Source organism: Dromiciops gliroides, chromosome 3 (assembly GCF_019393635.1).
Source record: "Dromiciops gliroides isolate mDroGli1 chromosome 3, mDroGli1.pri, whole genome shotgun sequence".
In the NCBI taxonomy this organism is placed as follows: Eukaryota; Metazoa; Chordata; class Mammalia; order Microbiotheria; family Microbiotheriidae; genus Dromiciops; species Dromiciops gliroides.
The window spans coordinates 91,310,003-91,333,663 of record NC_057863.1 but is presented as its reverse complement, the minus strand read 5'-3'; the positions used below and the strand labels follow the sequence as shown (position 1 = coordinate 91,333,663).

At 40.1% G+C, this 23,661-nt stretch overlaps 2 protein-coding genes across 3 annotated transcripts in view; one reads left to right on the top strand and one right to left on the bottom strand.

Moving 5' to 3' along the window:
- Positions 1-18,825, bottom strand: part of NUFIP1 (nuclear FMR1 interacting protein 1) — a 50,709-nt gene extending 31,884 nt beyond the window's left edge. Inside the window, exons 1-5 of the mRNA XM_043995260.1 lie at positions 18,471-18,825; positions 15,729-15,814; positions 14,195-14,293; positions 13,163-13,225; positions 12,676-12,752 (exon numbers count right to left, since the gene is read on the bottom strand). Of these exons, the coding sequence (XP_043851195.1) occupies positions 12,676-12,752; positions 13,163-13,225; positions 14,195-14,293; positions 15,729-15,814; positions 18,471-18,747 (602 nt within the window). The 5' untranslated portion in view covers positions 18,748-18,825. The remainder of the gene's footprint in view (positions 1-12,675; positions 12,753-13,162; positions 13,226-14,194; positions 14,294-15,728; positions 15,815-18,470) is intronic.
- A 103-nt stretch (positions 18,826-18,928) lies between these two features.
- GPALPP1 (GPALPP motifs containing 1) overlaps positions 18,929-23,661 on the top strand; it is a 41,023-nt gene continuing 36,290 nt past the window's right edge. Inside the window, exon 1 of one of the 2 annotated variants that reach the window (XM_043998557.1) lies at positions 18,929-19,135. In XM_043998557.1, coding sequence (XP_043854492.1) covers positions 19,051-19,135 — 85 coding nt within the window. In that variant the 5' untranslated portion in view covers positions 18,929-19,050. The remainder of the gene's footprint in view (positions 19,136-23,661) is intronic. The other variant, XM_043998556.1, reaches the window with a different exon arrangement.

Below are 23,661 nucleotides of genomic sequence, written 5' to 3'. Positions count from 1 at the left end.
GATTTGCCCAGGGTCACACAGCTAGTAAGTGTCAAGTGTCTGAGGCCGAATTTGAACTCAGGAACTCCTGAATCCAGGGCCAGTGCTTTAGCCACTACGCCACCTAGCTGCCCCCAAGAACACGCTTTCTTACAAACACAGTGCCATACATGAGATCAGGTTCTAAGACCAGCTTACCACATCCCCCCCAAATTTATTTATCACACAGTAACTAAAGGATAATCCTTACTAACATTATTGTGGATCCCCACTGTACCATGTAACAGGACTTGTATGGGAGAATATACTTGGGAGATACAACCTGGGCCTAGCTGGGATTCCCAATCTCCCTTTTTTTTTGGGGGGGGGGTGGGGGGGCAGGACAGGGCAATGAGGGTTAAGTGACTTGCCCAGGGTCACACAGCTAGTAAATGTCAAGTGTCTGAGGCCGGATTTGAACTCACGTCCTCCTGAATCCAGGGCCGGTGCTTTATCCACTGAGCCACCTAGCTGCCCTATGGGATTCCCAACCTCAATCTCTTTTGCCCGGGCTAAAAGGCAGGGCAGTGAGAGGCCAAGGTCTCCAAGAGCTTGTGAACCAGCCTGCTGTGTCCAGCCCAGGTGACAGCTGTCAGTCTCAGCCAGCTTATCCTGCCACAGCCTCCACCTGTGGCTTTGGATCCTACTGCCCTCCTTTCCTGGCTCCCAGACCAACACAAAGCCATCTTACTGCTTCTTCTTCAGCACTAATTCTTCAAGCAAGCACACAGAGCTCTGGACATTTTCTAAGCCTTTTTACTGCTACTAACGAAGGGAAAACACCAGCAGAATAAAAAGGAAGTCTCTGGGGCTCACCCTCTCCCCCCTCTTTTTTCCACTCAGACCCATCCTCTGGGATCCAGTGACACTGGCCTCCTGGCTCCTCCTCGCACAAGACCCTCCCATCCCCCAACTCTAGGCATTTTCTCTAGCTGTCACCCATGCCCAGAATGTTCTCCCTCCTCCTCCTCTTGGCCTCCCAGCTTCCCTGGCAAGTCCCAGATAAAATTCCATCCACTACAGGAAGCTTTTTCCAATCCCCCTCAATTCTAGCACCCTCCCTCTGTTGACATACACAGAAGATGCTGTCCACTGACATGATGCCTCCCCCATTAGACTGTGAGCTCCCTGAGAGCAGGAACTGTCTTTTGCTGTTCTTTATATCCCAGTGCTTAGCAGTGCCCAGAACACAGTAGGCACTTAATAAATGCTGACTGACTAACCCTGCCTCTCTCTATATAGGGAGCAAATACTCCTAGTACACTGGAGTACCAGTGCATGTAAATATTAGTTTTTGGCAAATGAGTTTGGATAATAATGACAAGACAAAAAGTGCAATGAGAAGATGATGACTGAACAGCATTAGAAACAACTCAGCTAGGTGGGCATGCATGGCAGAGGGGAAGGGTGGCAGCGGCAGGGAATTCTCCTTTTCCAGAGGTAAAGACTCTTTTTTTTCCTAGCAGAGTTTCAGTATAATCCAGCCGAAGGTCAAGAGATGACCTCCCAAAGTCCCTTCCACAGTTCTAAGAGGGTAATTAGAGGAGTCTGAGAAATTAGTTTATATTTCCTTCCAAGTTTTCTCCTCTTCTTACTTGCCCAGATGAGAGATATTAGAATGAAAATAAAGAGGGAAAGCAAGGGTACTAGAAAGCAAAGCCACCTCCAGAAGGGAAACAAGAAATATTCGATTTAGTTAACAAAGGCAAAAACCAGAGCATTTATTTAGCTGCCTTTAAAACATGCTATGCTCTAACAAACACTCCGGAACTCACCCCACCAACATAAAATACCTAATGCTTTTTTACCTCCACCCTCCAGGAAGCCTGAGCTGTGAGAAGAAGGAAAAGCCACCCACCCTCTTAAACAGTAGGCCTCTTTGATACAGGATACAGTTCAAGTTCCTGAAGTACACTTGGAATAACAAACCCAGAGAATACCAAGGAAAGGAAAATAATTTATTCATTGTTCCTACAATTACCGAAGATCAAAATCTGCAAAAAGGTCTTCCCTTAGGTAGAATGGCCCTAATTAAGCCCCCCAAACCTGACTGTGCCAATGGCCGTTTTCAGGCATTGGTTTTTAAGCGCCTACTATGTGCCAGGCACTACGCTAAGCCACAGGGTACAAAGAAAGGGAAAAGTCTTATGCTGCCAGGTTACCCAATGTCATTCCACTTCACCTAAACCTAAGGTTCCAAAAAATCTATTTAACAAGTCCATTACAGGAGAGAGATGAATAGTTCCTATTTCAAAGTTAAGTGGGTAAAAAGATTAGGGGGTTTCGTTTGTCAGGAGGATGACAAGGAAGCCAAAAAGACTAATGCTGTCCTAGGCTGCAGGGAGGGAGGCAGAGGGCTTAGCAAAGGCCACTCCCCTGGTCAGGTCCCACTGGGAGCAATGGTCAGTTCTGACAGCCACATCTCTAAAAAGACCAAGCCAAGGTTGAGCCTGTCCAGAGGGTCACCAGGATGATGAGAGGCTTGGAGAATATGCTCTAAGAAGATCTGAAGAAGTGAGGAATGTTTGGCCAGGAGAGAAGACCTAGGGAATGTGTTGGCTGTCTTCAATCCCTCAAAGTTCTACTGCAGAGAAGAGGTATTAGACTGGTCTCGCTTGGCCCCAGAGGAGAGACCTAAGCGTGATGAGATGTGGAGAGGCAGACTTAAGCCTGATACGAGGAGACAGAGAGAGGTGAGCAAAATCAGCAAGGTCTTTCTTGGAAAGTAGTGGGTGCCCACTCACTGGAAGTCTGCAAATATGGACAGGATGGCTCGCTATGGGAGAAGTCGCCCTAGTTCAGAAGTGGATTAGCGCTGAAAGAGCTTCTGAGGTTGACTTCAACTCAGACAGCGTGATGTCGACAAGCCTGTCGGTGGGCTCCAGGCTGCTGTGAATCATGCTTCTTTGTTGGTGCACGTAGAACAGAAGAAGGACCTGATACTTACTCCCTGTACCAGTTGATGGAAGTTGGCCAGGGAGGCAAAGGCGCTGCCTTCAAACACTGCCGGCTTCCTGTGTAACCCTGGGCACATCTCCTAGCCTTTCTAGATCTGTTTTCATTATTGTAAAAAAAAGGGGTTGAATCAGATCACCTTCAAAGTTCCCTCCAGCTGCAGATCTACAATCCTATGTAATTAAGTGTGAAGTTGTTCTCTCATTAGACTCCACACTTGTCAGAGGCTTCCTAAGGAAGCTGCTCACTCACCTTGAACACTCCCCTCCTTCTGTCCTTGTCTTGTTGGCATTCCGGATTTTCAAGACATGGTATTAAACAGTTAAAGTTAACTACTAAAATAAACCATATAACTACACCACCTAGTGGACTCCACTAGACTGGAGCTCTGCTTTTCTCCTTTTAATCTCACACTTTAACAACAAAACTCTACTACTTATTTTGTTCACACCAAAGCATGGAGAAGCCATACTAGATATATCTAGAGAGACAGAGATATTTAAAAAGCTATGCCTTCCTAAAGCAATCATGTTAAAATAAAATGCTACTACAGGAGGAAAAAAAACCCTCTGGTATAAAACCTTGATACTAAATTCATTCTACAATACTACTACTAGGTTGGTATCCTAAAAGAGATTTTTAAAAAGTTGAATTCAAAATTGAGGTGATACCCATCAATTGGGGAATGGTTGAACAAACTGTGGGATGAGATTGAGATGGAACACTATTGTGCTGTGGGAAGTGATGAGAAGGAAGCCATCGGAAAGGCCTGGGGTGAAATGTACAGCAATGTTATAAGATGATCTGCTGTGAATGACTTGGTTCTTTTCGGCAATGCAGTGACCCGAGACAACTCGGAAGGACTTATGAAAAATGCAATCCCTCCACAGAGAAAGTACTCATGGTACAGTTCTTTTGTTTGTTTTCTTTTACAACTAAGGTGGAAATGTTTTGCATGACTGCACAGGTATAACTTATATTGAACCGCTTGAGCTCTTAAGAGGGGATGGGGAAGGAAGAGAATTTGGAACACAAAGTTTTAAAAATCAATGTTAAAATTTGTTTTTACATGTAACGGGGGGGGATTCTAAATAAACAAAAAATCATTCTAAAATTAGTTTAATCATATCTGGTCTCCTTTTTCAGCAATAAGGAATTTACAAAATGGATCTTTGAAAAAATTCCCTATACCCTAAATTCTAAAGTTATCCCGAACGATTTTTAATATAGCCAGTTAGATTCAATGCACCTTCCAAGTATAAGCAAGAACATGGAAGCTTTTGGAAGAACCGTAACTGTGGTGGGAAAGGAAGATCGATTCTTCATCTTCTGACGTGAAGATGAAAGCTTTGAACACACTAAATCTGAACTCAGGGCATCACAGAGGATCACATTCTGACCCTGCCATTTAATACTGGATGACATTTGGCAAGTCATATAACCTCTCGGGAGCTCAGTTTCCTTATCTGTAAAATGGGTAGGCTGGAAAAGATTATTTCTAAGGCCCCTTTCAAGCTCTAAAATTATGATTTTATGATGTAGTGAAATATAGAGAAAAGCCTACAAAACATTTCACAAGAGCCTCCAATGTGAATGCTGACACTTGGTGACTCCAATGTGAAGTCCAGGTACAATGAAAAAAAAAATACTGATAGAAGATTGTAAAATTATTTCATTTTAGAGGACAATGGCCATTCTAAAATAATTAAGATGGATTAAGACTAAGAAATAAAAAATATGGTTTTACAAAATAACTAGTACAAAGATGTGGACTAGGGAAATTATAAACGTATTTTTGAGAAAATCATCAAGCATTCGGAAGCAATACTCCAAAAGATTCCTATTAGTGAAACACATGTATGAGAACCCATAAGAGAATCTAGGAATGCCTATAGTTAAGTACTACAGAAATGACAGATGATGGAATTATTAGGAAGACCTCCATGGGATGTCAGATGTATAATTATTTGTTTTTTTAAAGACCTCAAGGGGAGAAGAATCTATAATTTACCTCGGTAACTAGTTCTGGCACTTAGAAATCCTAACTGAAGACAAGTTTAAAATGTTTTCTCCTAAGGAACTTTAGTGTTGGATATGAATACTTAGGGAATCCATAGCTAAGTGGCACCTACTAGGTGCAGAACACAAGCCGAGGTCTGGCTTGGTTGGGCTTAAGGAGGGAAGGGAAAAAAAAGACATTTTCATTCTTGTCCTTAAGGGGCTAACACAATTTAATCGAACTGATAAAAAATGACTGAAGACAAAGCAATTCATCAACAATTGTAAATTATATTTGAGCCTAAACTGCCGTCCTTTCCCAAAACACCCATTTCCAGTTTCCAGCACTGGCCTTTAAGCCTCATAGTCTTGTAACCCTGAGGTCACCTTTTAATTAAATTGAAATGAATCCAGCGTATGAGCAACTTGCTGGTAAATCTGCCAGAACACTGGAAGGGGCTCTTAATTCTGACAGTTGCTGCCCTGTTTCATGGCCGAATCCCCGCATACTCTGAGCCCATTGTCACAAGGTCCAAGCCAGGCTGCTGTCTCTAGCTCCCCTTTATCCCATCTAACAGAAAGAGCTGACATTTCAATACCACTTTAAACTCTGCCTTGACATATACCATTTCATATGGACTTTACAATGACCCTGTAAGGTATTATCATCCCTGTTTTACAAATGAGGAAACTGAGGGTGAAGAGGCTGGATAACTTGCCCAGAGTCACAAATCTACCAAGTATTGTAGGCAGGATTTGGGCATGGGTCTTCCAGACTCCCAAGTCCAGCATTCTACTCACTGTAGAATAGCTCAGATATTGCAATCAAGCTGTCATGAAAGAGGACAGCACTGGAGTCAAAGAATCCAAGTTCAACGCTCTAGGGCTCAGTTTACTTATCTGTAAAATGAAGGGCTGCACTACTTGGTCTTAAAAATTCTCTTCCAGCTCTACATTCTCCTTTCCTCATGGCTTAGACTGATTCCCTGCTCAAAAGTCTACCATGGCTCCTAAGTGCCACCTGCTTAAAATCTAAACATCTAACCAGAGACCTTGAAGTTCTCCACCAACTTTCTGCCCCACATTCAAGAAAATTGTTCCCCTAATTTATACCTGCCTAGAAGGTCAAGCAAAACCATATAATGCATTAACAAAAAACTTCCGTCCTCAAAACGTGCATCACTATCACTTACAAGGTGAATTTAGTTCCCATAGCACTTGTTGCACAAAACCACAAGGGGGCAAAGTCGGCATTAATATGAAAGCAGCTACTTCAATAGTGAACAATGTTTTGGAACACAGCTTCATCTGGCTTTTTCTGTGATTGTCTCATGAAATGAGAATTTGTGTGTAACCAAAAAAATTACAGAAGTGCTATTAGTTATTGTATTGAACATAATGAGTCATACATAAAAAAGGAGACTTTGAATAATTCTTATTCTTAGCTAAGTGTCCAACAAATTATGACTTAACTCAGTCATACACAAAATCAAACAAACCTATAATGAAAATATTTTATAAACCTAGCCTGGCAGTCTTGAGTGTCTATTATCCACTAAGACTATAAGTGCTAGATACTGCAGGGGATACAAAGTCATGTAAGATTGGTTGGAACTGGCCTCCATTAGTTTACAATCTAATCGAGGAAATAATAAAGACATCTACATGAAGAAACAGAACATGCTCAAGAATATCCTATGAGTGCTAACAACACTAAGTAGGATATTCTTGTTCCCTTTCCCTGAAGAATAGCCAGCTACCCTTAAAGGCCACCTCAAACGCCATCACCCTTCCCAAATGTCTTCCTCCACCCATCACCCCTTCAATAGTGACCTTCTTCAATACTATTGTGCTGTAAGAAATGATGAGCAGGAGGAGTTCAGAGAAACCTGGAGGGTCTTGCGTGAGCTGATGATGAGTGAGATGAGCAGAACCAGAAGAACATTGTACACAGTATCATCAACATTGAGTGTTGATCTACTGTGATGGACTATATTCTTCTCACCAATGCAATGGTACAGAAGAGTTCCAAATCCAGGAAAAAAAAAAAAAAGAACTGCGGGTATAGATGCTGAATGAACCATACTATTTCTTTTGTTTTTGATGCTGTTGTTTTTTTTTCTATTTTGAGGTTTTTCTTCTTTGCTCTGATTTTTTTCTCCTATAACATGACTAATGCAGAAATAGGATTAATGTTATTATGTGTATGTATGTATGTGTATATATATATATATATAAAAAACCTATATCAGATTACCTGCTGTCTAGGGGAGGGGGGAGAGAGGGGAGGGAGGGAGAAAAATCTGAAATTGTAAAGGTTGTATAAACAAAAATTGAGAACTATTTTTACATGTAAGGGAAAAAAAATAAAATACTTTATTAATTTAAAAAAATAGAGACCTTCTCCTTTCAGGATCTAATCCATTGCTTTAGAATTCTTCAGTCCCTTCATCACGTAACACTATAAGTTCCTAAAACAGATAAGAATTTTATCCAAATTACATAGCTCCCTAGTGCCCCTTGTGCACACAAGAGGCACTTAATAAATGTTTGTTGTGTTTAAGTGAATTGAGGTTATTAAAAGCAGATAACACAAAGTTATGAGGGAAATGTTATGACTTATTATTGTATAATGATTTGATTTTTGTATATGAAGCTGTAACTCAATAAAATTAAGAACATAACTTGGAGCAGGGATAAATCATGATCTCAGACAAAGCAAAGCAAAACTAGACCCAATTAAAAGAGATAATTAGGGAAACTGCATTTTGCCAAAAAGTACTATAGATATAAGTAATACCACAAAATTTTAACAGTGAGTTTAGTTTTTCAGATCAAGGTCTCATTTAACTGAGTCAAATTTATGAAAATAAGAGCTATTACCCAACTGATATATGGTCAAAACAGGCAGTTTTCAGAAGAAGGAATCAAAGTTATCTATAGTTACATGGAAAAATTCTCTATATCACTATTAACTAGAGAAATGCAAATTAAAAACAACTTTTAGGTATGACATCAGAGGGATTGGGAAATGCTTCTTATAGGAGATGGGATTTTAATTGGGACTTCAAGGAAAGCAGTAGCCAAAATGAGGAAGGAGATCATTCTAGGCATGGGAGACAGCCAGAGAAAATTCTCAGGACCAAGATTTGGAATATGTCTTGTTGGCAGAAGAGCCAAAAAGTCAATGTTACTGGATTGAAGAGTCTGTTTTGGGGAGGAAGGTGTAAGAGGACTGGAAAGATGGAAGGGGCCTCAATTATGAAGGGCTTTGAATGCCAAACAGAGCACTGGATTGACTACATGACAGAAAAAGAAAATGATAAATTCTGGAGGGGATGTGGAATAATGGGCACATTAACACACTGCTGGAGTTTTGAACTGGTGCAAGCATTCTTGAGAACAATCTGGAACCTATCAAACTGCATATCCTTTGACTCAGCAATACCACTACTAGGTATGTATTCCAAAAGAGAACAAAGAAAAAGGAAAAGGACCTACATGTACAAAAATATTTATAGCAGCTCTTATTATGTTCACAAAAAATCGGAAATTGAGGGGAATTGCTAAACATTGGGGAATGACTAAACAAGTTGTGGCATATGATTGTGATGGAATACTATTGTGCCATAAGAAATGCCAAGGCTGATTTCAGAAAAACCTGAGAAGATCTATATAAACTGATTCAGTGTGAACTGAGTAGAAGTGAGCTCAGCAATAATGTGTACAATGATATAACTGTGAAAGACTTGGATACTCTGACCAATACATCAATCCAAGACAATTCCAAAGGGCTCATGATGAAAAATGTTCTCTACCTCCAGGGAGAGAACCAATGAACTCTGACTGCAAACTGAAGTATAATTTTTTTTTCACTTTCTTTTAAGAAAAAGAAAAAAAAAGAAGAACATGATTTGGAGAAGAACTTCCTATTTGACAAGAAATTTGCTAGGAATAATGGAAAGCAGTGTGGCAAAAAGTAGGTTTAGACCAGAATTTATACCTTATCCTGCAATAAATTTAAAATGGATACTTGATTTAAATATAAAAAGGTTACACTATTTTAAAAGTAAGAGGAAAACAATAGAGGTATCTTTCATAAGAATTCTTAATCAAACAAGAGAGAGCAAAAAAAAAGCAAAAAAAATTTTTTTTAAAAACCAAGAGAGGAAAATACACAAAACAAAATGTTGATTACATGAAATTTATAAGTTTTGGTAGCTAGGATAAGGAAATAAGAAAAGCTGTTGATTGGGGATAATACACACACACACACACACACACACACACACACAAATAGATATGTATATGCATATCCAAGATATATAGGAAATTAATCCAAATATATTAGAACAAAAGTCATTCCCTATTGGATAAATGGTCAAATATTACCTGAACACTATTAACAATTTTAAAAACTGCTACAAATCTCTAACAATAAAATGAACCAAAATAAAAAACAACTCTAGGATTCCACCTCAAATTCAGGAAATTGGCAAAGATGACAAAAGATGGAAATTGTCAAATATGGAGGAACTGTGAGAAGACAGGCACACTAATACAGTGTTGGTGGAACTGTGAATTGTTCTAACCACTCTGGAAAGCAATTTGGAATTAATTTTTTAAAATGACTAAAATGTCCAACATCTTTTGACCCTGATATCCTACTGCTAGGCATATATCTGAAGGAGGTCAAAGAGAAAAGAGTGCCATATCAATCAATCAACAATCATTTATTAAGCACCTGTTAGGTGCCAAGCACCTGTCAGTGCTAGACACTGGAGGTACAAAGACAGAAGGAAAAAAGTCCCTTTCTTCCAGAATTTTATATTCTATAGGGGAGACAACATGCACGTACTATAGGTACAAATAAAACACATACAAAAACACCTTGTGAATGGGGGAGGAGCTGAGGGAACCAGGAACAGTATCATGTAGAAGGGGATCTTGAAGAAAACCAAGGATTCGAAGAGGAATAGCTTTCCAGACATGAGAGACAGCACTTGCAAAGACAGAGAAACAAGAGATGTAGGGTCAAGTGTGAGGAATAGCAAGAAAGCCAGTTTTTCTGGATTGCAGACTGGACAAGCAGGATCAGGTTAAGTTCTGAAGAACTTTAAATGCTGAGGGTTTATATTTGTTAACAGAGAATCACTGAATTTTGTTAAATTGTGGGGAGCAGGGAATGTGGTCAGAGTGTGTCATGGAGGCAAACTGGATTGATCAATCAGTAATTAAGTACCTACTCTGTGGCAGGCATGGTGCTAAGCTCTAGGTACATAAAAAGAGGCAAAAGACAGTCTCTGCCCTCGGGGAGCGTACAATCTAATGTAGGGCTTCTTAAACTTTTTCCACTCACAACAACCCCTTTTTGCCTGAGAAATTTTTATACGACCCCAGCCATATAAAATGGGTATACATAACCTTTTACTGTTGCCAAACTTTTCACAGCCCCCATGTTGCCCCGCAAAAAAACCAAACCAAACAAAAACAAAAACAAATACCCTTACTAAGCTATGTGATCTTGGGCAAGTCCCTTAACTTCTCTGAGCCTCAGTCTCCTTATCTATAAAATGGGGAGTGAAGAACACCTACTTTGTAATGTTATTGGTGAAGTTCACAAGATCTCAAAATCTGTAAAGTACTTTGCAAACCTTTAATCACTTAAATCATAAATGCTGGCTATTATTATTGTGCACAATAATAAATGTGTGATTCGTGTCCAAATATTATGATCCTTGTAAAAATTGGGTGCTGGGAAAACTGAAGCACACCAACATGGATATTCTCACTATAAAGTGAACCAGGATATATAACAAAGCTGCCACTAAAAGGAAAGATGGACCCCACATTCTCCCCAAAGATGCAAATAACAGAGTTGGCAAAGTTGGTTGCATTTCTGTCCAAAGGCAACAAAAAAAAATCAAGGGACAGCTGGACATCTCACTTTGCCCTATTTATGACAAGATCATTCAGAAGATAGGTGTGGCTCATGGCCAACATCTATTACTGAGAATGAAGAGCAGAATTCTCTCTCAAGGAGATCCTCTAAACCAAGTGAAAATATATTTGGAAGGGGCAGCTAGCGGGCACAGTGGATAAAGCACAAGGTCTGGATTCAGGAAGACCTGAGTTCAAATCCAGCCTCAGACACTTACTAGCTGTGTGATCCTGGGCAAGTCACTTAACCCTCATTGCCCTGCAAATTATATATATGGATACTTAGTGACATTAGTGCAAAAGAGATACAAGGGTAGTGGAAAATATGGTTCAGAATGCGCATTCTGTCAGGTGCGGCCAATGAACTGGTCAGTTCTGTTGAAGTGCTTTTTCCCCCTTTCTTATTGAGGATGGCCCACCAGGTAGGGGAGGTAAGAGGAACAAATGTGTCTATTGGTGTGTGTGTGTGTGTGTACACACACACACACACACACACACACCCTTTTTAAACACAACTCAGCTGTGATGACCTTAGTAATCCTTGATCACCATCAAACATCACAAAAATCTAATGGATCTTATCTAAATTTACAGGAAAAACCTGGGTCAATGTGGAAGAAGCAGTCTGGTAGTTGCTCATTAGAGCAAAAGTCAAAATTAATATCAAATTCCAAGTACAAAAATAAGAAAAGGACAGTACAGTTACAAGTACTTCAACCTGACCTATTCCCAAAAGTTATGATGCCAAAGAACAGAAAACAGATAAAGGAAAATACATCAATACAAAGTATCAACATTCCCTAAAGACTTTAAACTGATATAAATTGCTACATACAACAAGGAGTCAAAAGAGAACCCCAAAATGAACTTAGCCAACAAATACCTGATTTCTTTGTGAAGGAGACAAAGAAGCCAAGGACAATACTGGTTTCAAATATAAACAAAAATAATTACTAAGTATGGGGAAAAAATCTTAGGGTATTACACACTAGAAAAATCCCATCCAGACACTATGGATTCAAAGACTCACAGAACTAAAAGAGGCATCTGATGTCATCTAGTATAACCCACTCATTTCATAGACAAAGGGTTAAATTATTTGCCTGAGATCACATTGCTAACTATAGAGTTAAGACTGGATCCCAAGTTTCTAATTCCTGGTCTAATCCACAAGACTAATCTATTTCATTATCTTAGAAATGTGTAAGAAGTACTATGGGGTATAATAGATCTATTTAATTCTTATAATAGAAGGCATCCTGATATAAGAAAAGTGATGGGCTTGGAATCAGATTTGAATTTGAGTACATGCTTGGATACAAGGTATCACCTTGGGGAATCCTACTGAAACCTTTTGTCTTCTCACCTATAAAATGGAAGCAAGATTATTTACATTCCCTACCTCACAAGTTGTTGTGATGAAATGTCACTGTAAACCTAAAAATGCTATGTAAATGCATTTTTAGTATTACTACCAATAATAAATAATAAAATACAAAGTACATTAAATCTCTCTCCCTCCCAAAGCTAAAAAATATATATAATAGTAGTCTGCTGTAACCAAAGCCTGTGGATCTCATCTCCCAATCTTAGCCTTCCCTAACTCTCTGGCTGCTATTTTATTCAGTTAGTTACTTGTCCTACTTCTCTAGGATCAAATTCCCCAGAGTCTAAAAATGATGTATTAGGTGCAGCAAGTCCAGCAAACTCATCAATTTGCAGCACCTGGCCTTAACAGCAATATATTAACCAGTTCTTACTCACTTTCTTCTCTCTTCCCTCCACTTTTCAATCTCTTCTGGAGTATCTAATTTTATCCGCTTGGCACCAGGAGCATGCATCTAAGAGAGAAAAAGAATGTTTTCAATGTCAAAATGAGTCTGCTTTTAATTACTGGGAATTTGATCAGAGTGCATGGGAGCAATGGGGACTTCACATAGAAATCCAAGTTCAGCACCAGCCATGGCAATAAAACAACCAAATGATGCTGTCTTTCAGGGAAGAGTTCTTGACTAGTAATGAGGTTCTGCCAGATGACTTTAACAAAGTCATGTAAATCTATTGTATCACTGATGAACATTAAGAATCCTATGCATCTTCTTAATTTGACAGTGAAAGTAGCTGAGGGAATAACAAGACTAAAAAATTAAGTAAAACTATCATCTGTGCTATGCCAAGATTATTGAAGAGTTAGCAAACAAGAGAAAAGAAGCTGGCAAATCAAAGCCTAAACCTAAGAGTGATAACTTACATTTTTCCAGTGAATCTGAACAATCTTCTCATGAGCACTAAAACTGCAGCCATCGACAGAGCACTGTGGTAATTTAAAAAACAAAACAAACATTACTCACTACTTTTCATAAGAAATGGATCCTGTCACAGCACGGATGATGCCTGCACCCAATTTGTTCTTACAGTCAATTAAGTTATTCAAGGTAAAGATTGTTATCTCTCAATGTTTAAGTCAAGGACAGAAGAAGTATCATTCCAGAGCAGAGGGACAGGTTCTTCTCTCTGCTTGAGTGCCAGGATCATCTCAGAAAGAAAGTTAAAGGGGCATCTAGGTGGCGCAGTGGATAAAGCACCAGCCCTGGATTCAGGAGGATGTGAGTTCAAATCCGCTCTCAGACACTTGACACTTACTAGCTGTGTGACCCTGGGCAAGTCACTTAACCCTCGTGGCCCCCCAAAAAAACCCAAAAACAAAAAAACAAAAGTGTTCTGTAACAACAACACTTTTTTTTTAATGGTTTAAGCAAAATCAAGGACAGCCTTGGCATAGGGAAAGTAAGTATAAAAGCACTCTGTAGAGCCTGATGGCAATGTAAGGAAAGGTCAGCCCCACTCCAATGCTGTTGGGGCATGGAGAAGAATGTAACAACAACAACAATAACAGTATTCATAGAATGCTCAAAGTTTTACAAATGTTATCTCATTTGATCCTCACAACAACCCTGGGAGGTAGCACATAGAGATGAACAGCTGAATTCTTTTTAAAAAGACAAAACCAAAAAAAGTCCACACATGAGCTTCCCTGAAGAAATGAAGCTCCCCCAAACACAGTGTATGGCCCCAAAGCATGCTATCAATTTATCAAACCTTGTGACCACCTCAACATCAGACTATCCTACTAACTGCACTAACATTCCACATTTGTTTTAAAAGCATACTCCATTTATCAAAGTTAGCAACCTTATGGAAATAAAATTTGAAATTGTTAGGAAACACAAAAGTAGTGAGAACTATTTTGAAAATTAGGGACCAATCAGAAAAGAAAACTTACTGTTCTATGCTGAGAGATGTGCTCATCATATTTTTCTTGGTTTTTAAAGCCACGATCACAAGTATCACAATAATGGGTATAAACTGGTTCTTTATTTTTCTGTTGGTAAAAAATGCAATCATCTTTAAATAGTCATCATTCCTTAAATAGAAAACCTCTAATAAACAGCCACCAAAAGAATGTTCAATATCAGGAAATGAATAACAACTTGAAAAAATATTATTTTGATTAAATGCTATTAACATTTAACATATAACCCTCCTGCCCAAAGAGAACGTGTATTTATTTTGTCAATTCTGCACATATTTGCATACAAACATCTTGTATGTCTTGTTAGGGTATAAGCTCCCTGAAGACAGGTGTTGTTTCACTTTTTCTTTGTATCCTTGGAACCCAGCATAGTGCCAGTAGATGCTCGATAAAGTAAAAAAAATTCTGAAGATGGTTACAATTCTGAAGGAAAGATGCTAAGAAAAACAAACCTTAAAAATTATAAATTATTTTAAATTTTTTAAATTTCATTCATTTAAATAAAATGACTATATTTTAAACAGCCATGAAAAATAAACACTGGCCCCCTTGTAAGAAGTCTAAAAGAAATTACTTTCAACTTCATTCCAGTTAGATGGTAACACATTATGTGAATTGTAATCATATTTAAATGTTTCCTGCCCATAGTTCTGATTTACAGAGAATTAATGGTTCTTGGGGGTAGACCTGTGGACACGGACACACGGAAACACACAGAAACACAGACACAGACACATGGAGACACAAAAACACAGAGACATGGAGACACGGAGACATAGAAACATGGAGACATGGAAACAGAGAGACACTGAGACAAAAACAGACACAAGGAGAGAAGGAGACACAAACACGTAAACATGGAAACACAGAGACACGGACACACAGAGACATAGACTCATGGAAACATGGACATATGGAAACACGAACATGGAAACATGGACACACATAACACAGAGACATGGAAACATGGACCCAGAACAAAATGAACCCCTGAATGCAGGTTAGCTGCTTTAATATTTTCCCATTCTATAACAGAACTAAGGTGATTACACAGCTAAAACCTTTAAAAAAAACATTTTCAATAGTTCAACCGTAGAATTGTTGCAAGTGAAATAAACTTAATATTTACATTAAATTCAATACTTATACAACATTTATGTAATATTTTAATGTGATTTTTCTTTTATGTGGAAGTTTTCAAATTAAAATTATGAAAATTGTACATCGTGCCCACTACACAACTAATGCCTAATATGAAAGCTTCTGTTTAATGGTACCTCAAGGATATGGTCTACAGATGAGGTAGACTGGAGTCTCTCTATTACATCCCCTATAGGAGCTTAAGTTTAAAAAAAAAGTTGCCTGATCAACATTTACTTAAGCGTCTAGAGAAGAAACCCACCACCAAGGTAAGAAGAAGAAACCCAATCCACATGAAAGAAACAAAAACAAAAACCTTACACAGGCAACAAAGAGCCTATCTCAGAAGACTTCTCTTTATTACCTTTTGTTTCTGTTTTCCATTTTGTTGATTTTTGAAATTTCTATTTGATCTGTCATGGTTTTTCTTGGGGAAATGATAGTTTCTGCCTATAAAACAAAATTAGAACCATAGTTATTTATAATTATTTTTAAACTACAGGTTACAGAGTATTTGTCAAGAAGGGGATATAGTAGAAATATAGTAGAGAAGCTAGACAGAAGAAATACACAACTATTGTTCCTTCAGGAGAATGAGTTAGGTGAGATGGCATTTCCACACATCAAAACACTGTTATGATGACCTGTGCACCAAATGCAGATTTTGACCCATCCACTCCTCATCCTCTGAGATTCTTGTTCTTGTCCTTCTAGAAAAATTCTCAACATATACCTGACACACCAGAGGCCTTTCTCTCATGTTATTCTTGACTCTAGTCCTGGTAATTCTACCTCCAAGACATCTCATATAAACTCTTCCTTCTTTGTTTGCATTGACACCACCCACCTTAGGTCTAGCCCCTATCAGTGTTCCTCTAGACTCTTATAATACTTCAGTAACTCTTATAATAGCTCCCTCCATTCTCTCCTTTCACTAAATTATTCTTCACATAGCTTGTACAATAGTCTTCCTGATAAATAGGTTTGGCCATATTACTCTCCTTCTGTGTGTGGCCTTGCCGCCATTCTGTTAAACCTCACTTCCCCACATTATGCTTCACTTGCTTTTCCAATCATACACTTCCTTGATGACCTTTTTATGACCATCCTTGTACACAAGACACCACCAATGGTGCAGCCAACTGTATCATACAACTCTGCAAAGCCCTTTAAGTCAACAGCAATGTTGATTCTTCTGAAGAACAAGAATAGCAACTGAAATTTATCAAACATGTCCCAACCTGCTCATCTTCTCCTATTTAACGCTAGAATCAGGCCCTTAGCCATCTGTAGTGCCCATCCAAGATTGATGTGTTTATTAACTAATTTCTTTAATCTTAGCTAGTAGGTATCCTTCAATCATAGTTAACTATTGCCTCATAAAATCAGAATTGTTCAATCTAATAATTGATGAGCAATAAGAAATTTAAATGAGCAATAGGAAAAATAGGGAAAATAGGTATTAATAACTACCTTCCACACAGAGTGGTTATGATGAAAGGTCTCTCCAATCTTTTAAAAGACTAGAGCCAGGAAGGGACCTTGGAGGTCAGGAGTCCAACTCTTTCATTTTGCAGAAGAGGAAACTGAAGCCCAGAGAGGTTAAGCTACTTGCTTAGGGTCACACCAATATTGATGGTCTGAGGTAAGAATAGGAACCCAGGTCTTTATGATTTCGTTGCCAACACTCCAACCACTTACACCATGATACTGATGTAGGAGGCAAAAAAGGGGTTAATAGAAAAACCTAAGGTCCAAGCTCTAATTCAGATATTAGATCTAAAAGGGAGTCAGACCCCAGTTAATGGATAACTTACAAGTCAGGATGCTAGGTTATCAAACCCACAGTGATCAGGACCCATAACGAGACCATAAAGGGTCAGATCATATAACAATAAGACACAAGATAGGGTATAGAAATTTTAATGAAAAAAATGAAGGTGTTTTGAAACTAGCCATGGGAATCAGAAAGAGACATGCGCAGAAAAGGCCAAATTTGTCCCCAGATTCACCTTGTGACCTGTAAACCCCCAAAACACCTCCACTGAAAAAGGTACCCACCTCAGGGGTTGGCTTAGGACCTCAGGAACTCCAAATTAGGATAAGCCCTCCCCTGTACCTCCCAAAGGTGGAGAATATTATAATGAATAGGACAGGCCTCCCTTGTACCTCCCCAAGGTGGAGATTATTATGAGACTGATAAATCAGTTGGTCTATACTATACATATAACTGTCTTTTCTTTCGCTATTGGAGAGATACCTTTCCCTTATTCTGGTTCTCTCCCTGTGGTCACCCACAGTATTGCAATAAAACTTGAGTCTTCTAATTCTTTTGGGACGACTCACGATCAATTTGACCCAAAATTCTGCCCACATCAATACTATTACCTCAAACACAAACTCATAACAAGTGGATCAAGTTCCTATCACAATGAAATCAGCAACATCTCACACCAGGTAGGAAAACACGATGAAATAAACCTTTTGTGTGGTGCACGTTGAATTTGGAGTCCAAGGACTTGGATTCAAATCCCAGTTCTGAAACTTACTAGTTCTGCCACCTTGGGCAAGAGATACTTTCCCCATCTCTAAAATGATAGGGTTGGCCTAGTTAAGAGAAAGCTAGGTAGGGCAGTAGATAGAGCACTGGGCTTGATGTCAGAAAGACCCAAGATCCAATCGGGCTGCAGACACTTACAAGTTGTGTGATCCTGGGCGAGTCACTTAACCTTGTCTGCCTCAGTTTCCGAAACTATAAAAGGTGGATAATAAGAGCACCTACCTTCCAGGGTTCAAACGAGAAAAAAAGTGACAAGCGCTGCAGAAATGCTTATTCCGTGCCCTCCCCTTAGATAACCTCCGAAGGCCTTTCTGGCTCTAACAGATCAGAACAAGTACCCCTCCGATCAATCCAAAATTGGGAGAGGTGAGTAGCGGGGCAGCGAGAACAGGGCAGCTTCCAAGTGAACCAAACACGCGGGAGATTGGGGGTGGAATGAGGATGGAGGGTGGAAGCTGAACCCATTCGCGGGGTTGGGGAACGGGGAGAATGGGGGATCGAAATAAGAAAGTAAGATGGCTAGGGAGGCAAAAGCATGTGATTTACCCGGCTGCTGGTACCAGTGTCTCTGCTGAGGGTCGTAGCCGTCGTAGCCCGGAGCCGGCGCCCAGGACCAGTCCCGGGCCGGCTGGAAGTCCCAGGAGTTCTCGGAGGAGGCGGGAAGGGGAGGAGGGGGGAGGTGAGGCGGCGGAATGGACGGTGGGGGCGGCGGCGGCGGAGGAAGCCCCCACGATGTCCAGTCCGCAGACTGATCAGACTCAAACCCCTGGAGCGTTACCACCGGGGGCGGCCCGGGTGGAGGGTACCAACCGAACGGGTCCATGAAACCCGGAGGTAGGTCTCACCAGGGAGACCGAGGCAAGATCGTCACCTCACCAGCCGCAAGCAGCACATGGGCTAACCTCGGAGGCGACGGTATTATACGTCACTTCCGCTCCACCAGTAAACATACTGCGGGGCCAATGACCATGTCTTGACGTCACTTCCCCGGCGCCGGAAAAACTGCGGAGTTTTCCCCTTAATCTGGGAACCCGAGAGGGACCCTGCGCGTGCGTGTTGTGTGTGTGGGTTGTGTGTGAGCCCTAACGTCCAGAGCGGGAGGCTGGTCTGCCCCGCCCCGGCCGACATGGCCAGGGACCTGATCGGCCCCGCGCTGCCCCCGGGCTTCAACGCCCGAGGGACTGCGGAGGAAGAGCTGGACCTGAGTCCAGGTAACCTGGGAAGGAGGAAGCGCGAGCCATCCCGCCCGAGTCGCGGCCAGCCCGAGCACCTCTGGGGGTGACGAGGCCTGCTGTGTGCTGGGGACCTGACGGGGGGTCTGAGGAGACAGAAACGGGCCTGCCCTTCTAGCCCGGGGAGACGTGCACCGGAAACCTGTGCTAGGTCGGGAAATGCAGAGTAGTTTTGTGGGGAGGGGCGAAGCCCTGACTACTGGAGGGCATGGGGGCCTTTGGGAAAGCCCCGCTGTGCGAAGCAAGGGATTCTACTGGAGGGGGAAATGGGGGGAAAGGCCTGGGGATTGAAAACATCCCAGGCGTCCTCGCCATCGTAGCATTTATACAGCTCCGTAAGGTTTGCAAACACGATCCCCTTTGATCCTCGCTGCAATGCTAGCCATGGCCACGAGAAAGAAACGGAAACGAAGGAATAGGATGACGGTGTACTTAGAAAATCAACTTTACAAACTAGTTGAAACAATCATTTATTTGATCCTCACACAGCAGCTCTAGGAGGTAGGTGTTATTATGACCCCCATTTTACAGGTAGGTAAACTGAGGCAGGCAGGTTAAGTGACTTGCGTAGGGTCACATAGCTAATTATCGGATTTGAACTCAGGTCTCCCTGATTTGGGTTCCCTCGCTTTATGTACCAACATAAGGGGCCCCTTGTTTAAAGAGAAGGAGGCAGAAGATGAATGCAGGGAGCAGAGAGGGAGCCAGTTTAATTGGAACAGAGAATGTGCCATCCCGGAAAAGTAGACTGAGAGTTAGATGGTAAAGTTGTCTGTCCGTCAACAAGTATTTGAGGCAGCAGCTAGGTGGCACAGTGGATAGTTCTGGGCATAGAATTAGGAAGTCCAGAGCTCAAATTCCACTTGCCTTCTGATCCTGGTCACATCAAAGCTCTGTCAAGCCTTGGTTTCATCTGTGAAATGGAGATAACAATTAAATATAAAGGTATTTCCAAATTCCATTCAGGTATATTATAAAACAAGGAGCAGGGGCAGCTCGGTGGTGCAGTGGATAGAGCACCGGCCCTGGAGTCAGGAGTACCTGAGTTCAAATCCGGCCTCAGACACTTAATACTTACTAGCTGTGTGACCCTGGGCAAGTCACTTAACCCCAATTGCCTCACTAAAAAAAAAAAATTAAATAAAAAAAGGAGCAGACCTACATACATCAAAAACATACTTCATCATAAGTACTAAGTTTTCTTGGGGTATAAGGGGTGGGATTGGGAAATCCTTATGAAAGAACAAGTGAAGGAAAGGAAAAAAAGCAAAGGAGCCTTAAGTTTTGTTTTTTTGAAGGACAGAAATGTGACAAATCTAAACTTTATATTTATAGGAAACTGGATAGTTTATATCTTAAACAGATTTCTTAGCTCACTGAACTAATTGCTAATGAAGTAATTTAAATGTTTATTGGGGGGCAGCTAGGTGGCACAGTGGATAGAGCACTGGCCCTGGAGTCAGGAGTACCTGAGTTCAAATCTGGCCTCAGACACTTAACACTTACTAGCTGTGTGACCCTGGGGAAGTCACTTAACCCCAATTGCCTCACTTAAAAAAAAAATGTTTATTGGGAAAAAAAAGAAAATGCTGGAGAGAGGAAAAAAATAGAGAAGTATGGTATCCTCTTACTAAAATAGTTTCAGTAGCTTCCTACTGCTTCCAGAATAAAATACGTTCAGCCCATAGGAATGTGAGCTACTTGATGGCAGTGACCAGGGACTATATTTTTGCCCTTTTTTGTATCTACAGCCCTTAATCCAGTGCATTACAAATAGTGTTTATTAACAATAAGTAATAAGAGCTAGTACTTAGAGAATTTTTTTATGATTTTCAAAGAACTTTACAAACATCTCATTTTGTTTTCTTAGTCTTTCTTCTTCTCCAGGTGTTAGTGCCTTCGCTTAGAAATTACATTATATATTATTTGTATATTACTTTGTATATAGTTCTATTTGTGCATACAATATGAGCTCCCTCATGGCAGGGACTGTAACATTTTTGTCTTTGTACCCCTGACACTGCCTGGCACGTAGCAGATACAAGATAAATGCTTGTTAACTAAGTGTAAAGAATCATTAGTCAAATTCATTCACATAGTGAAACACTGTTAACACATTGATTTGATTATGCTAGGCATTATAGGGAATACAAGAAAAGAGTTTAGAGAGCTTCCCTACTCCCAGCAATTTATGATCTTTTTTATAGAATGATTATCTGGTTTAGACATCTACCCTAATGTTGGCAACACCATACCTTTGGTTTAGATGATGTCCTGTCCCTCCACCCCTCAAACACTCTACTTGGCTATCACTCTTGCTTTGGCTCCATTTCTCTTCCAGTCTCTACCCTATAGTTCAGCTCTACAAGGTCTTCTGCCAAAACTCAACTCTGGATTGTGTCATCAACCATCTCCTTCACTCCTACTTAGCCTACTCCAATACTACTATCATAGTCCTGTTGAACAGAGCTTTGGGAAGTCCACAACAGATTTGTTATCTATTTTTTTTTTCGAGGCACTGAGAGTTAAGTGACTTGCCCACGGTCACACAGCTAGTAAGTGTCAAGTGTCTCAGGCTGGATTTGAGCTCAGGTCCTCCTAAATCCAGGATCAGTGCTTTATCCACTGTGCCACCTAGCTGCCCCCCCCCTTTGTTATCTATTTCAACTGACACCTCACTATAGCATGAAAATCCTTTTGCTCTTCTTTAATCGACTCTATCCCACTCCTCACAGTGACTATTCCAAACCTTCTGTCTTGAAGCCTCTTACTACATACACCTAAGCCTCCACTTCCATGCATCCTATATTCTCATTCTGGCCTTTTTACATTTGAAGCATATCTTCATATGGTTGTTAACAGTTTTCTGTTTTTTAGCTTTTTTGAACAGTGTGTTCATATCCTTTGACCATTTATCTATTAGTGAGTGGCCTTTTGTTTATATATCCATATGGAAATATATGGATATATATAAATATATGTAATATATAAATATATAACATATTTACATATATGTGTTTATACAACTTAGAAACCAAACTCTTAGAGAAATTTAATACAAAAATGTTTTCCCCATTCAAATGCATCCCTTTTTATCCTGAGTCAATTGTTTGTACAGAAGCATTTCAGTTTCATATAATCCATTGCTTATTTTATTTTCTGTAATTGCTTGGTAATTGTAAATCATTTGCTTGGTTAAGAATACACTATCTACCCATATCTGTGAAAATTATATGATCTTTTTTTATATAGTATTGAATAATACAGATAGGGACTGGACTCATGATTTTATTGGTATAGGGAACTTTTTCTATCAAAGCAAGTCTACAACTTCTCTTCAAATTACAGTCTTAAAGATATGCCAAGAGCATATCAAAAGTCAAACTCTGCTTAATACTCTACTTAACCTCTGGAAGGTTACTCCATCCACTAGTCCTTGTTGATCAGTTACTTTATAACCATAAGTTATTTACTGTGAAATCCTATAGTTGCAAGGAACATTAGAGATCATTTAGTCTAGAAGAATCTCCTCTACAACATTCCTAATAGGTGAGCAAATGCTACCTGAATACTTTATAAAAATTGTAGTTTGTACAATTTTTTAAAAATACATACTTTCTCATATACTTGTATTTTATACACACATAGAAGCATGCACACGGTACATGGGTACACAGTATACAGGTACACATTTACACGGTACATGGTTATGTGGCACACAGGTACATGGGTATATAGTACATGATTACATGGTATATGGTTACACAATATGTGGGTACACGCGGGTGCATGCAAACACACACACATGTACATATTCATACATAGAAATAGTTATTTACATTTTCTCCCTTGCTAGAATGATAACTCTTGGAGGGGAAGGCCTGTTTTTGTCTTTGTATCTTCAGCACTGTGCCTGGCACACTTATAGCTATTATGATTACTGCTTATCAACACACCATCTGAGTTGACTGTCCCTGTGCCTGAAATATACAACCTTCTGACTTCCACTTCATGGAATTCTTAGTTTCCTTCAAATCAGCTCAGGTGCCATGGAGCTTTTCCTGATTCTCTCCTCCAGCAGCTACTGCCTCTCTCTTGCCACCTCCACCACAGTTATCTTGTACTTATTTTGTGCTTATATGTATACATCTCCCCCCCCTCCCGAAGAATGGAAACTTCTGGAGGGCAGTTTTATTTTTATCCTGGCCTCTTCAGAACCTAGCACAATGCCTAGCAGGAAGAAGGCACTTACTCAATGCCTGTTCATTGATTAGGTATAAAGGGTTGTTAGACTTTACTTTCCTTCTAAGTGTGGAAACCTTGAGACAAATGATTGATTGAAAGCTGCTGCTACTAGAGCACTATTTAATTTTTTTTTAACTTCAATACCTGGCACAGTGCTTTGCACATACTAAGCACCTAGTAAATGTTACTGATGAGTGATAAAATAATGAATTTTAGAGCTGTGAAAAGGGAACATTTCAGTTTGAATGAATGATTAAATA